Consider the following 15,876-nt stretch of genomic DNA (forward strand, 5'->3'; position numbering starts at 1 on the left):
AAATCCTCTTCCTCTTGTGTCTTCATGGAATATATGTCATTGTGTAAATCAAGTCAATCTGAGCTGTATCAATTAGTACAGATGTTAAACCCTCAAATTAAGAGAAAACAGGAAGGGCGGAAAGCCAGGCTAATAATGTATTAAACACTAACACCATCTATGAGGTGCAACTGATGTTAGAAGAGAGGAATAGAGCAATCATGTACTGTATTGGCTCTGCTTCAGTGTATAAGTGTGTGTGTGTGTACAGCATGAGTCACCCTACCCGCCTGTGATTGGACGGTAGTTTATGGGTGAGGGAGGGGGAGAGAGCCTAAGGGGCCGTCTGTCAATCTCTCCTCCGCTCCATTCACACATTCATCTGCATGCAGCGTCATAGAGAGACAGAGGAAGTGAGCGAGAGCCTCTCATTCATAAAAAAAGAGAAAGTTCATTCATAAAAGCTGCACATTTCTGCTGTGACTCAGAAAGAAAAGACAGAGGGGAGGAAAGTTGTTGTTGAGGTGAAGCAGAGCTGGAAGCCTTGGCAACTGACTGAGAAAGTGTATGGGTCAGTAGGTTGGGACTGTACTCAGCTTGACTAGCAGACTGGACTCTAGACTCCACAGGACATCCCCAGCCCCACACTGGTGAGTTGAATGCACTGAAATGTACTGCAGGTATCCCATTTTATAATCTGGGGACACAGTAAGATAATTTATTAAAAATCAGCTGATTAGCTATTCAACCAAAATGATCAACGTAATGCGCGTCATGCCTCTCTGTAATTCTGCTATCTGTAGTCAAATCTCCTTTATCAAGTCAATCCTCTGTTTTTGATAACTGTCATTGTTAGTCTAATTCCTTTTCCCAGGTTTTTCTTTTGTCTTTTTTACTTTGTCCCAGTGCTCTCTTTTGTCCTGTTCCCTGATTATGAGAGAGCAAACCTTACTAAGGTTCAAATCACAGACAGGACTCTTACCAGGTAGCTCATAACTTTTGTTATTACAGACATAATCAGCATAATGAAAATCACTATGCTGAATTTCCAGTTGTGACACTTTTTTTCATCTTCTACAGGCATGCTGAAGCGCACCAAATACAGTCGTCTGCGCAACGATTCGCTGACGTCTCTGGAGGATCCGCCCCAAAGAATGCTGACGGACCTGTGCTTAGACTCTGATTTTGCCCAGCTGGATCCCAGGATGCCTACACACCATGGGCCGTCCACCCTGAGGGACTTCATTCCCCGCATGGCCAACATCCGATTGCAAAGTCCTATTTCCCTGCAGAGCCTTAGGGGACAGACAAACACAGCCAGGGACAGAGCCATTGATGGACAAACTGACAGACCCTTTTCCGAAACAGAGTGGGGTTCTGGCCCTACTCAGAGATTTTGTAGCCAACCCTCCCTCAATGTGCCCCTATCCACTGGCCACCACCTAACTCATTTTGCTCTGCACTGCACAAAAAGACCCATCACCCTGCATCGGATGGCCAGCCTCCCCTGGACCCCTAGTTGTCCTCCTCACTCGCAACACAGAGATGGTCTATGTTGTCTGAAGATTTCTTCTGCGGTGGATGACTGTACAATGGTACAGACGGCAAACAGAGCTGTTCACCATCACATCAAGGTACCTATCACCACACATGTTAAGCAGTGCAACTAAGCATGTGTATAGGATTCTTTTCTTTTTAATCTTCATGTTTTTCACTTTGACAATTTGCTCAAATTGATTGATTGTGTGTCAGCGTAAAGCTTCTTCACTTGCAAGAAAGTGCAGCTAATATCCAGGGTCCCAGCAGAGAGTTGAGGTACACAGTTTAATTCCCACCAGTGCCAACACAAACACATACATGAGAATATTGGACTCACGCACAAACTGTCAGACACATTGTCTCCCTGTGCTCTATCCACACCATCACACTCACTTTTGTACATTCACCCCCTCCCTCTCAGATAGAGCTTCCTGTGTAGGCAGTAGTGACTCATCCTGGCTCTCTGCTCGGCTTCTGTGTGTGTGTGAGTGAATGCATGTGTGTGAATGTATCCGGTATCAGCAGAGCCCATGCTGTCCTAGAACCGGAGGTGTGTCCGCATGGGTGATTAGGAGCAGGGCCTGTGAGCTGTCCACTGATGGAAATGAGAACGGACTGTCTGATTGTCCTCTATAAACAAGCACACACACATACATTACACTCCTGCCCACTTACCCCACCCACACATATACATGCACACACACACACACACACACACACACACATATTGATTTAAGTCTGGTCTCCATCAGTGGACTTACTCATCCTGCCTCCAGCCTATAGGGTCTGCTCTGCCAAAGCTCATGGCCAATAGAAGTGGGACTGGCAGAAGAGCATTTAAGTGTACATGGCCTAAATGTGGTCTGGTTCTCCATTCTCTTCACACCTTTATCTTTATGTCAAGATGTCATAAGTGCTGTTCCACAGTTTTGGTCCATAAGCTCAGCTGTATGTACATTTAATGTTCAAGTGCTCAATGATCTAAGCCAGCAGTTAGTGTAAAAGTAAAGTGTAAAGGAGACAGTCACAAATGTGCAAAGGTGGTAGAATAATATAAAACATTTTAAAAGTCACAGGTAAGCTTTAGTTACAATGCGTTATTTTTAGCCATGGTAGCGACATGAATCAAAGAATGGTAATGTTTGTCGATCGGTCGGTCAGCCCACCACTTTAGTCCAGACGGAAATATCTCAACAAATATAGGATAGATTTTTTTTTTTACAGACTTTCATGGTCACCTGTCACACTGAAACGTACTGACAAACTTGATGGATTGGCACCAAATGTCCTTAGGTGTAGTTGTAGTTTCATTCTAATTAGCGTGTGTTCACATGCTAAAGTGCTAAACTAAGATGGTGAACATTTTATCTGCTAAACATGCATGTTAGCATGCTGATGTTAACATTTAGTATAGTCTCGCGGAGTCTCTAGCATGGGTTTAGTGTCTTAGTCTTGTTTACTAAGAAGAGAGAAAATAAAAGAATTACAGAAATGCGTAATGTTAGAAAAGATGTGGTTTGACTTTAGCTATTTCTTAGGTGGAAAAATACAAATTAACTGATTCTTAAACATTTTTTGTCTGATTGATCCTGTTGCCAAATCCACTTAAAAACTTTTTTTGAATCTGTATTTATAATAACCAGTATTTATAATTCTCCTAAAGTAGTCTGTTAATCAATTTAGATTGTTTAGGTCATCAGGCACTACAGCTATACAGTTGGCTGTCATCTGCATAGCTTCAAACCAAATGCACAAGTCTGTGTTACAGTTAGAGTGCAAAATGAAACGCAGCACATAATTCAACAAAGCAGCTATTTTGGATGCTACACATTAGAACAGAATGTAAATAATCATTAAAATTATCGCTGTCATAACATCCTCCTTTCATCAAAGACGTATTTGGAGACAAAGTTTGACTTAGTTGGACACTTTCAACTAAGGTGAATAGTTGAATTTACTCCACAGAAACCTGCTGGAAAATCTGCATAGTACACGTTGCTACCGGTTATGCAACTCCTCTCTGTCCATAGGAAATAATGGCTATGAAATGTCGATTGTGTGCTTTTGGTGTGAAAGCCCTGTAACCACATCATTAGTCCAGTGGTTTTCAGGCTTTTTGAGATCCCTTAAAAGCTAAATTTTACAAACCCATAATCACATGTTGCACATGTAAATGGGCTCTTCTATCCTTCTTTACATTTTTACACACAATATTTTAGAGAAATGTATTCAGAGGTTAATCAACATAAAGACAAAGATAACAAACAAAGAATAGAGAAAGGTCAGGAAGCAGAAGGAATGTATTTTTCCTTTCCTGTCACCTCACATCCTGTCAGCTTTATCTTTCAGTTGTGGAAAAACTGGACAGAAACATTGCCTACATCAGCAAACTGTCTGTATTATTTTACCTTATAATCAGTGAATAACGGGTGTTTTGTTGTGTTTTCCTAGTACATGGGTAGTGTGGAGGTGACCCAGTCCATGAGAACCCTTGACTTTGAAACGAGAATGCAAGTCACACGGTAGGAGGTCCTCCAATTACCACCATGCACGCACGCACGCATGCACACACAAATATGAGTAGATACATAAGAATAAACATCTAACTGCTTTGAGTATGAAGTTATGCATGAATATGCTGGTGTTTTGCTTGTTGCAAGCTTTACCCTGAATTCATTGAACATATATTTGCCAAGTGAGACATGTGTGGTTTATTAAAAACATGTTTCAAAGGGGGAAATCAAATTAAATGTATAATGTTTCATAAACCAGGGCTTTTTCCTCATCATTTGATATTGACATCTCAGTGTAGGATGCCAAAATGCCGATGAACACAGCAACCTTTGTTCACAGCAATACTGCTGAATGATAGAGCAGAAAATTCAATTAGATGAATTTCCTCCTAATGATCTCTCATAGTCTTATTAAAGGAGGGAGACCTCAATCCATTACATAAAAGTTTTTTCAAGGAGAAGTAAAAGCAGTTCCTTGGAAAACAAATCTAAATTCCTAGATGGTGGGATTATACTTTTGTGTGGGTGGGTGTTTGTATGCTTTGACCTCTTCGACTCACCATCAGCTCTCTGAAGACAGGCATGTCAGCGACTGCAAAGCTCTGAAGAAATGCAGCTTTAATATGAGAACACAGATCAGAACACATATTTTTGTAGTCAATTATAGGTCAGTTACACTAACAGTCTTTTATTTAATTTATTTTTTCTCTATATATTTGTTGTATTTGTATGTATAGCTTAAAATGACCAGGAAACGACTCATTCACAAGTCCTGCTGATCAAGAAACAGCACCACATAGAACATAAAATCTAAAGGTTTCAAACATACAAGGTGTCATTTACCCTGGGGATGCTGGGGACATGTCCCCACCACTTTTTTAAATGGCTGATTTTGTCCCCACCACATTTTTTAAAGCATAATTTGTTAAAAAAAAAAAAAAGTAAGCTAAACAAAACAAGCTACTGAATATAAAATGACCCCAAAACATGTATCCACCAATCAGTAACTTTAACAACTTCTTGGCACAGTTCTTTTTGGTCAAGTTTTAATTTCTCTCCCTTTGAACATGAAAAAAAGAGTAGGGAAGCCTAAATCATGCCTATACATGTGTTGCCTCAGCAGGGATGATATTACATGAGAAACGTTGATCTACAGGAAAACCCGATCTGAAAGCAGTGCAGAATTTCTGACAGCTGCACTGCATCATGTTCTATGATATTTATATAATTTGAAATGTCACCTGCCACCAGAATTTTGTGTTTCCTTTTACAGAAATAAAAACATTTCCACCATGAATTTGTGCGGAAACTTTAACCAGAATGCAGGAAATGACGTGTTTAAAGATCAAAATTTCCTGGGGTAGGTCCCCCCAGCCTACCTGCTCATATATCTTGGCAGTGAGGCTATCTTTAAAACACTGTTTAAGGATCTTTTCTGTCTCATTCTGGTGAACCTAATATTACATGTCGTGATGTCTCTTGTCTCTTCACACCCCTAATCTAAGCCTGTATGTCCCCACAACTTTTCAGCACAAACAATGCCCTTGGTTACAAAGCATTTAAGACAGAATTATAATGAATTACTTAAAATATGAAGAAAATAATCAAGGATTACAAAATGGATAAGATCAGAAGCATAATGCATAGAATTGATACAATAAAATGACAACAATACATACACCATAATGTGAAATATGAAAACAGATAAACAATAGATTAAAATTCTTAATAATAGATACATAAAATATAGTACTTTCAAATTCTGCAACAGGTATAATGTTTAAATTTTTATGTCTCCAGTGTTAAAAAATTGCACCAATGTAAAGACCAGCATTTATAGCATATAACACTCGTGTCACTACTTTTGTCTTAGTGTAATTAAGTTCAAGGCATGTATACTGTAGTTAGTGGTGGAGAAAGTACTCGGATCCTTTTCTTACGCAAAAGAACCCATGCCACAATGCAAAAAATACTCCATTACTAGGAAAAGTCAAGCATTCAAAATTTTACTCAAGTAAAAGTATGAAAGTATCATCATCAAAACGTACTAAAGCATCAAAAGTAACTCATTCCAGTGTTATATTATATAATTATTATATTGGATTATTAATACTGAAGTATCATTGTGCAAACAGCATTTTAATGGTGTAGCTGGATGACAAATTTCTCTAATAAATTCCTGTACTTTTAACTTCACTACATTCATCTGGCAACTTGTTACAAGTTACTTTAAAAAAAATAGTGGGGTGGCGATGGGGCAGTGGATGCCTTTGGTGTGAAAGACCCGGTATCAATTCCCAATGTGACACATCCACCGATGTGTCCCTGAGCAAGACACTTAACCCGTAGTTGCTCCAGAGGCGTGCGAACTCTGACATAAATAGCAATTTTAGCAAAGTTGCTTTGGATAAAAGCATCAGCTAAATGAATAAATGTAATGTAAATGTAATGTAATAATCTTATTTTTCCTTTCCTTTTTCCTGCCCCATTAATCATCGCAACATCCCATAGATTTGTCTTGTGATCCTCTGAAAACCCTAAGTTGGAAACCACTTGGCTAAAATTCCTAAACTATATATAGTAGTAGTAGCTAAACTAGCTAAAACTAGCTCCAGCTATATCAGTATTTGCCGCCAACACATTGATGCATCAGTAATATTATATTAGTAATATTGAAATGATGACATATTTAATACTATATCAGTTGGAGAGACAATTTGTCTGCAGAACAGGATACATCTCTACTTTTGCTTATTTAGGATTTTGAATGCATGATTTGTACTTGTAATGTGCTTGCTTATATTAATGTAGTGGTACTTTTAGTTAAGGAATGGATCAGTGTATTACAATTTATATTCTTTTTGTATGTATTGTTAATCTGCAGTAAATAGTAACTATACCTGTCAAGTTAATGCAGCTGAGTAAAAAGTTCAAATTTCCTTATGAATTGTTGTAGATTATAAAGTAACAGAAATTAGAAATACTCGAGTACAAATTCCTCAAATTACTTAAGTATTGTACTTGAGAGAATGTATTTAGTTTCACTGCACCAAAAGTAGCATACAGTGCTACTTTTTAATGCAATGATACAGTATATTTCTTTTAACTGATAGTGTAGATGAGCTTCTTGTAATGTTTCCTTCTTCTCATATTCTCACATGAAAGTCACATGTTAGCAGAACGCACTGGATCACTTGTTTACAAAGGTATCTCTGTGTTTGCTGTGTGCACGTGTACATCTGTTTGTGTGTACATGTTTATAATCTGTGTGTGTGTGTGTGTGTGTGTGTGTGTGTGCAGAGAGGCAATCAGCAGACTGTGTGAGAGGGCATCAGCGCATAAGACAGCAATGAAAACTAAAAGGGTAAGCTGCTAACCCCCCCCCCCCCCCCACACACACACACACACACACACACACACACACACACATGCACACACACACAGTCAACACAGACACAACTACAATAACTGGGATTTTTGTCATCATCAGCCTGTATGCAAGGGACTGTCTGCTATTCTGGGTCAAATCAACCTACAGTTTTCTGGGAGCAGGATCATCCTCGCTGTCTCCACAGACAGTGTGACTCTGATCACTGCCTCCTCCTTACAGGTTACAGCTTCAACATACTTAACCAAATCCTAACTGTCACAGGAAATTATTGCATTAACAAAACCTGTTTTCTCTCTCTCTCTTCTCTTCATTAGAAGATTGCCTATCACCCCATGCAGGCCATTTCATTTGCCTCAGGAGGAGACCCAGTAAGTTCATATTCTCAAATGTTTCACATATTCAAACATGTTCATGGGAAGTGGGCAACACAAATAGGGTATCATGTGCACAAACACACAGAGTGAGTAAGTAGATTTAGTTTGATTACTGCTTGGTCTGCTGCCATTCATGGAGAATTAAATTATTTCCTACCCAAACTCTTGATCCTTCTGTTCTTTTAATTGGTGGTGCGAGGTCAGGGCCCATATTTATCAAACTGCTAAAAGTGAAAGATAGAAGTAAAATTCCTTCACTTGTACTCACATTAACAAAAGCTGTTCATCAAATTTCCTTGCCACTTAAAAATACCCTTAAAGTTAAGAGAACCCCAAAGGTGTAGTAGTAGTAGGAGTAGTTTCTATATGGCTGCAGTACAAAAACAGAAATGAGCACACGACCACTACACCTTCTAAGGCCTGTATTGAAATGATTGTACAAAATATTTTATTGATCATCATGATTAATAAGTTACCTGAAGCAATATGTCTAATTCAGAATAGCTTTATCCTCCTATTTGAATATGATTCAAACAATCCCATAGGGTGTTATACCACTTTTTTTCCTTCTTTCTATTCATGAGGGATGCAAAAAGCAACATTAAAGCTTTTAATGATTTTGTTTGCAATCACTTTCCATGCATCTTCATTGTCTGCACATCAATGTAATACTAAAATCCCCTTATTATAAGATTTCACTGATGTTCCTTCTCTACGAGCAGAAGAATTTCCTCCATGTCTTATTTTCTGTTTTTGCATTACAGACATTTTCCCATAATTGTAAATTATAAATAGATTAGATTTCACATGTTCATTGCAACTGGAAAAGGATTTGAAGGACATAAAAACACATTAAAGACAGGTTTTGGCAGAATATCATTGGGTAAACTGGAAGGATTTAAAAAAGAATCATCAATATGGCAGATGTAGGATAAATTCATTTCTCTGCTTCTTAAGTGTGATTCTTATAATACATTACTATAAGCAACAAATCATAATTCTTTTTTGTGACTTAATACAACCATCAAAGATCGTATGTGCTTTCATCATCTTTACACATCACAAAGTCTGTTTCAAACTAATTACTTCTATTTTTTCCTCTCTTGCCCTTCATGCCCACATTATTTCAATGTGACATAATTTGCATTATTCATACTGAGTAAACATTTCCTGAATAGCCTAAATGTCTATAATCAATATAAGCCCTTATCATTTCGGAGGAAAAATCAATTCTGCTCTGTTAATGTCTGAAAAGCCAGCAGAATATGTCAGTTATTAGCCACTTTCTAGGTCAAACCCTGCTTAATAAGCTGTTTAACAAACAAAAACGTATATTTATGTTTGGGTTAGCATGAACTCTCCATTTATAGCTCAAACAAACAGTGGGGTGCACACTATAATATTTCTTTGCCATTTTGATACTGTGGCATTGCCCTGGCCAAAGACTAGAGAGAACAAGAAGGCAGTTTCTCTGTGGGAAACACAACACAGGCGAAGCCTTGGATGGGATTATAGCTCGCTGTTTAATTAATTAACTAAAATAATCTTGTAGTGCGCTCTAAGCCTCAACTCAGTTGGCTCGGACACATGGAAGATAGCGGAGGGAATTAAAATCAACAGAGGCTTTATGAATCTGAAACATATTCAGTTGACTTTACTCTTATATTAGTATCAGAGAACCATTGATAAGGAATGAATTAATAATTAAACAGAGAATACACATGGATGACCATTAACTGCAAATGTCTGCTGTGTTTTCAATGATTAAATGAGCTGTCACCAAGCAAAATAATGAATCGAACAGCTGATTGCAGATCCTGAAACCACCAGATTATAAAGTGAACTACACAACACTGTCATGAGGTTTATTATTGACCATTTGGACACTATGCAGACATAAAGAGAAATATAGAGAATAGTGAGACCAAGCAACTTTTAGAAGAAGAAATAACACATTCAGTTGCAAATTAAAAGTTGAATTTATAAGCAATAAAATGCACACTTGCTCAACTACCATACACTTTTATGTTTAGGTTCTACAACCTTACTTGTCAATCGTCTTGTCATTTAGCATTTTCTAATTGCCATTTGTGGCAACAGTGTTCAGCAAAAGTTTCATAGTCATGCTTGTTTTTATTTTTTTCTCAATTTGTTTATAGGATATGGCAGATTACATTGCTTATGTTGCTAAGGGCCCCATCAATCAGAGAGGTAAGGGACAGTTTAATGTGTTGTTATGATGAGCTGGGCTTCTGCAACTGGACTGTCTGGCTTCATTGTGTAAATGCACAACGTTTTATTGTCATTATTATGAAAAATCTCTTCTTTTCCCTCCCTGTCAGCATGTCACATCCTGGAGTGTCCCCAGGGCCGGGCTGGTGAGGTTATCAACAGCATCGGTCAGGCCTTTGAGTCTCGTTTCCGACAACTTCTCAGCCACACGCCACCGGTCCTCTCGTCCAATCCCAGGTTGTCCTGCTGTCTATTGTAGCTGTCTTACTGTGACACAACACAATAAATTGCCACATGTCCAGTTTTAAAGGAATGCAATGTAGCTGTATCTCACTCTGCATTGGCCAGTAATTATTTCCACTAGCTTTTAGTGGCTTTACCAGTGGTGGTTCTAGCTTTTCAAATATGGGCATTAGATGGTTTTCTTTGTCTTATAGATATGTAATCAATAAGTTTAAGCAAACAGTAGGGGACAGAATAGTGTTGGATTTTGTCCTTAGCTGGACACAACAAGCTATTTGGGATTGTGAAGTTGTGATAAGAATTTTTCACAATTTGCTGACATTTTATAGACAAAGCAATTAGTTGATTAATCAATAAAAAATTTGCATGGATTGGCATGGAAAATAATCATTATTTGCAGCCATATATTTGTGTCACTTTGTTTTGTGTGTTCAAATTTAATATCCATCAGCGCAGAAGCACTCACAAATCCAAAGGAATCTATACTTTTGATATGAGTATGTGTCTCTATCTTTATATTTATTTTTCTGTATGACAGTGTACTCACCCGCATACATGCATGTGCATTATATTAGTAGTCGTCATGTCACAGTTTCTCCACATAATAGTGGAAACTTTCTGCCTGCAGGTCAGCAGTGAGAATCTGTCCCAAATGGAGCCCAGAGATAACCACAGACCAAAAGACCAAGCAGCAAGGTGAAGCCAGCAAGTATCATGACTACTACAACGTGATCCCAGGAAAGACGCCACCCGCTGGTGGAATAGAGGACCTGCGGATCACAAGGGAGGAGAACAAACAGGATGCTGTAAGAGTTAATTGTAACACCAAAACACAAACAATATCTAGTTAGTTGAACATCTATTTGACTTTGGAAACAGCACAACCCTTGAAAAAGAAAAAAAGAAATAAATATCAAGGTCTAACCACATGTCATTGGCTTCCTCAGCAGATTAAGTTGCTCGGTTGTCATGATGAGGGTTTAGTTTTTATCACTTGATAAAAGGAGAATAATATATATTGTATTAACATTATATTATATAAGCATAGAATATATATTGTATTATATAATGATAGCAATTGGTATCAAATTTAGTCAGTAGGAGCTAATGCCACACTTTTACATTTGAAAATAATATCACTATAATTAAATATGATACAGACTTCATGGCAGAGAAACAGCACAGATAGGGATTACAATAGATGTTTAAACAGGAACACACACTTTGTCCGGAAAATTTTTTTAGGCTCTCTTTTAGGCTCTCTAGGTTTGCTGAGCACAAATGTTAACAGAATTACACATTAGAGCAACATAATGTGCCACTGAGCAGAAGCATTTCTTTTAATGGCTTTTTCAAGGGCACCTTAGGGGTTTGTAATAAGGGAGGCACAAACACTTCTCATTCGCCTCCCAGAATTATTTGTGCTAATCTGGGAATTGAGTCAGTGACTTTCCTGTCATGAGCACACATCTCGAACCTTTAGGCCATCACTGCGCCCGACAGACACACTCACACACATGCTAAGATCTCTGCCTTGTGCATATGACTCATCTACTGCTCTTGCAGGTTTGTTGGTCCCAGCCTGTTTCACTGTATGAGAACTGCTCCAACACAGAAGAAATTCCAGCTCCATCTACAGGTAAACATCATCAATACACTTTATGCTGTATGTGTGTAGGTGTCTGTATACATGTAAGTAGCTACACTGTGGCTATGTGCATGAGAATTAAGGTATGGGTTAGTTATAGATCTGGAAAACGTAGTTTAAAATTATTATAGTAGATTTAAATTTGATCCCATATGTGTAGCGTAATTTAAATAAAAACCTGGTTGAGTAATACATGAGGTCGTTTAAATCAAAGAATAACATTAATTATTAATTATTATGTATTAATTATAGCTGTAGAAGAAGAAAGGATGGTGCCAGCAAGCTTCTTGCTTACTCCCATGTTCAATAGCAGCTCAAACTTTTCTGTTAGACTTTTTCTACCTTTTTTCCACAGAGAACTCACTCAGTCTACTCTATTAAAATACTGCCATTAAACCGTCAGTTTAAAGTTAAACACAAATCAGAGTTTTAAAATCAGGTCTGATTTAAAAATAAGATTATGTTAGATTTTGAGAAAGGTCTAGAATTATGAATACAGAATAGTGAAATAAATCAAGATATAATCCTGGTTTAAAGTTAATCCTGTATGGAGCTATCCACAAGTGTGTACTGTTATGCTCTCCTTCTATTGTATCTCCATCAGTCTCAGTGGAATTTGAGGTTAGTGCTGAACAGTGTACTCCTGTCTCTGAGACACGGATCCAGGACCTGATCCAGGAAGAGGGCTGGTTCCACGGCAGGTATGTAATCAACATCCTTGTATCTTTTCTACCAGTGAATTGCCAACTTTACTGTGATGTATCTGTCTGCTAATGTGCATCTTTGTCCTCCTTTCTCAGTAACTTTGTGTTGTGCTTCATCCCAGGTTAGGAAGAGAGCAGGCAGAGTCACTTCTCAGCTGTAGTGGGGATTTCCTGGTGAGAGAGAGCAGCTCTGCCTCTGGTCAGTATGTACTCAGTGGTATGGAGGGAGCCACTGTGCGGCACCTACTGCTGGTTGATCCACATGGACAGGTAGAGTTGTGGTGTTCAAACATACATGCACAAGGAGAGGAGAATGGTAACTGGAATTAATATTTAAGCTAGCTGTTTGTGTTTTTGTTCCACTAGGTGCGGACCCGTGATCAGGTGTTTCTGAGTGTTGGTCACCTGGTGCGTTTCCACATGGAGAACCAGATGCCTATCGTTTCTGGGAGCAGCGAGCTGTGTCTGAAACAGCCAGTCCTACTAAGACACTAACACACACACTCATAGACTGTCACGTGCATATATTACCCTTCAGCGGTTCTCAGTGTTTTTGGAGGTGAGACACAATGTGCCCCCTCCCCAAAATGTAAATCTTTCAACAATTTTAGCCATGTGAACATTTTAATTCAACCACGTCCTGCAACATGTAAGACATCGCTTCCCAGAATACTTTAGTATTTGGTCATTAAAGTACAAATATTGTATATATGCAGTGAATTCTTTAATTTTCCTAACATTTGAGTAAATTCTCACACGTGCACACTGTGCCTCGCCCTGTGTGGAGAACAGCCGCTGGCCCACAGAACATCCTGTCTCTGTCTCTCAGGCTGAATTTGCTGGTGTTTACTCAAAGTTTAAGCACAATAACTGGTGTCGGGAGGAAATTACCAGAATGTTGGCAGACTTTCAGGATAATTTTTTTACAGGCTAAATTTGTCTTGTGTCTATTCATTTTGAGTTTTTATTGTTTTGTGTCCCCATTTCCCATGCTTGACTTTTGAAAATAAATTTTCATTGCACTTATTTGTTTCATACTGAATGGAGTTCAAATGCTCTGAAAACCGAAAGAGATTTGCAGTTTAGTCTCAGAAGCTATCAAATATGCAAAAAGTAATGATTTTGTTCTCTATAAAGTGTAATGAAATACATCTTCAATTATTTTACAGAATGGAGTGCTGGACTTTGTAATTTCTTTCTTGTAAAACCCCCAACCACAAAAACATTTCTTTATTTCTTCTTACACCTGTGGACAACTCAACTTACATCAAATCGTTAACAGAGGTACACATCTAACAAGTCACAAGACAAAAGTGTAGACTGGCTGTCATATAGAAAACTGGAAAAATGTAATGTCTTGTTTTCTTCTCTGTAAAAAACAAAAACAAAACTAAACTTAACAGATGTTTTAATGTGCTGCTCTAGGGAGGTTGCAAGTGCGAACCAATTTGCATTGCAGCATTTGCATTCAGCAAGTGCACACGTCCATTAGTCAGAGAAATTTACATAACACAAAATTAGTTGATGGAATGACAATATATATAGACCATAAAATCATATTCATAGTAAACCTTTTATTGTGTCAAAGTTTTATTTATGTGTAGCTGAGACATAAAGGGGTACTTACTGGTTATTTTGGCACAGCCAAGGTGACATTTTCTGCTTCCTGGAGTGTTTATCAGTCAATCTCAGAGCTCAGAGCATTGTGCTGCACAAAGAAGAGGAAGAGTTGATTTTATAGTTTTGTTTTACATTTAACATATTAAATACAACCAAAGAGACATCAAGTGAAGAGCCTCTGGTAAGAGTTGTGGACACAGTTGTGGTTCTCCAGGTTCTGGCTGCTCCATGGAACCTTGAAGAGTTTCTTTGAGCTCCACATTTGGTCTTGATTGTTAATTATGGATTTTTGCTCATGTGAGACGAAAACATTATTTATGCTGAGGCTGTGGAATTCCTTGCACTGTAGAAATAATCCCACTCTTAGACTTTGCAGTCCAACATAAAGAGTTAGGCTTGGTACAGGCAAACATCTCTTGACAAAACAGCAGAAGATCTGCCAGTGAACAAACAAATGTCACATAGAGTATCACAACTGGATTACTCTGTTCAAAAAACATCTTAGCTTATTTACTGTGCACATTATTGAACATTCTGTATTGTACAGTAATCTACTAAACTCAATTTTTAATAACCTACATGTGCACGGTAAAAAGCAAAATGAATTGAATTGAGTTGAATTTTGACACCTAACATAGGCTATAGAAATCACTGTCAGTACTGCCAATACTAAACGCAGTCAATAAAATTCAATTATTTCTGTGATTACCAGATATGTTGTATAAAATTGTAATTATAATTTTTATTATTTTATATTCCAGTTTGTTATTTCAAATACTCTTTCTAATAGTGGTTTTAAAAGTAACATCTGGCTAATTACTGAAAATACATGGTTTGAAATTCATAAAGCTTACTTACTATGGCTTGAGTTTCTTCATTTGAGCCCACACCTGGAAAAATAATCACTGAGGAAATCAAGTAATAGTCTTTTTTGCTGCCCCAATTCTTTAAGCCACAAGATGGTGCTATCAGTCTTTACTTTAAGAGCTTATTGCCCTTCAGCACAGACCAAAATATGTTTTCTTGATTCCTCACTCTTGCTAGATTTTTAAAAATCTGATTTAAACTACAATCCTGCATTGCGTTCAGTGTTCTTGAAACAGATGTGTGTCTTAAAAAGCAGTGAAAATGACTGGTAGTAAACAGCCTATAATAATTTCTGCAACACTTCTCCCTCAGTTTTCAGCAGCCTGTCACTTGCAGATTTTGGTGAAGTAAAAGATGACTGTGTGCTGAAAGTATGCAGTTGACTGCTTTCGGGCTGTGGCCCTCATCGTCCTCTGAGAGGCTTGGAGGGTCTCGCCCACATTAATCACCCTTAGCACAGCTTGTTAGACTGAGATCAGGGAACCACTGGCAGCTGATGGGGAAAGAAGCAGCTCTGCTAAGGACCAATATAAAGAAAGATAAACACTGATAGGGTATCTAAAGAAAAACAACACTTAAAGCCTTTCTGTTCAGATAATTCTGTCAAATGTAATCACAGAACTTCCCACAATCCTTGACTTTTGGGGTGTCAGAAAGAGGGCTCTGGTTTGTTACAAAGAACAGGAAATGAACATGCTTGAAATTGTATCGCTTCTCTTTCCTAGACACTTTATTCACAAATTTAGATATGATAATGATATCTGCA

General features: G+C 38.0%; 1 protein-coding gene across 4 annotated transcripts; it reads left to right on the top strand.

The window, feature by feature from the left end:
- Positions 1 to 341: 341 nt before the first annotated feature.
- Positions 342 to 14,143, top strand: LOC119890775 (SHC-transforming protein 4-like). 4 transcript variants are annotated; one of them, XM_038702176.1, is made up of 14 exons: positions 343 to 629; positions 854 to 964; positions 1,060 to 1,613; positions 3,970 to 4,040; positions 7,332 to 7,395; positions 7,522 to 7,641; positions 7,737 to 7,790; positions 9,956 to 10,007; positions 10,139 to 10,265; positions 10,900 to 11,077; positions 11,838 to 11,910; positions 12,524 to 12,620; positions 12,746 to 12,893; positions 12,990 to 14,142. In XM_038702176.1, exons 2-14 carry the CDS (start codon positions 913 to 915, stop codon positions 13,116 to 13,118), a joined length of 1,719 nt encoding a protein of 572 aa, XP_038558104.1. In that variant the 5' UTR covers positions 343 to 629; positions 854 to 912; the 3' UTR covers positions 13,119 to 14,142. The 4 variants fall into 4 exon arrangements, with proteins under 4 accessions (XP_038558105.1, XP_038558104.1, XP_038558103.1 ...); XM_038702175.1 differs by having other exon boundaries at positions 886 to 964; XM_038702177.1 differs by having other exon boundaries at positions 342 to 964; positions 7,740 to 7,790; positions 12,990 to 14,143.
- The last annotated feature ends 1,733 nt before the right edge of the window (positions 14,144 to 15,876 follow it).

This window comes from Micropterus salmoides, unplaced genomic scaffold (genome assembly GCF_014851395.1).
Source record: "Micropterus salmoides isolate LMB-PRFRI ecotype aquatic unplaced genomic scaffold, ASM1485139v1 Ms_hic_scaffold_6, whole genome shotgun sequence".
Classification (NCBI taxonomy): Eukaryota; Metazoa; Chordata; class Actinopteri; order Centrarchiformes; family Centrarchidae; genus Micropterus; species Micropterus salmoides.

Bases quoted from the DNA above. Each gene is read 5' to 3' on its own strand.
- LOC119890775 (XM_038702174.1), top strand. From the start codon at position 913: ATGAGAGAGCAAACCTTACTAAGGTTCAAATCACAGACAGGACTCTTA. The intron at 7,396-7,521 runs GTAAGCTGCTAA...TGTCATCATCAG, and splicing joins CAGCAATGAAAACTAAAAGG to CCTGTATGCAAGGGACTGTC. The intron at 11,911-12,523 runs GTAAACATCATC...TATCTCCATCAG, and splicing joins AATTCCAGCTCCATCTACAG to TCTCAGTGGAATTTGAGGTT.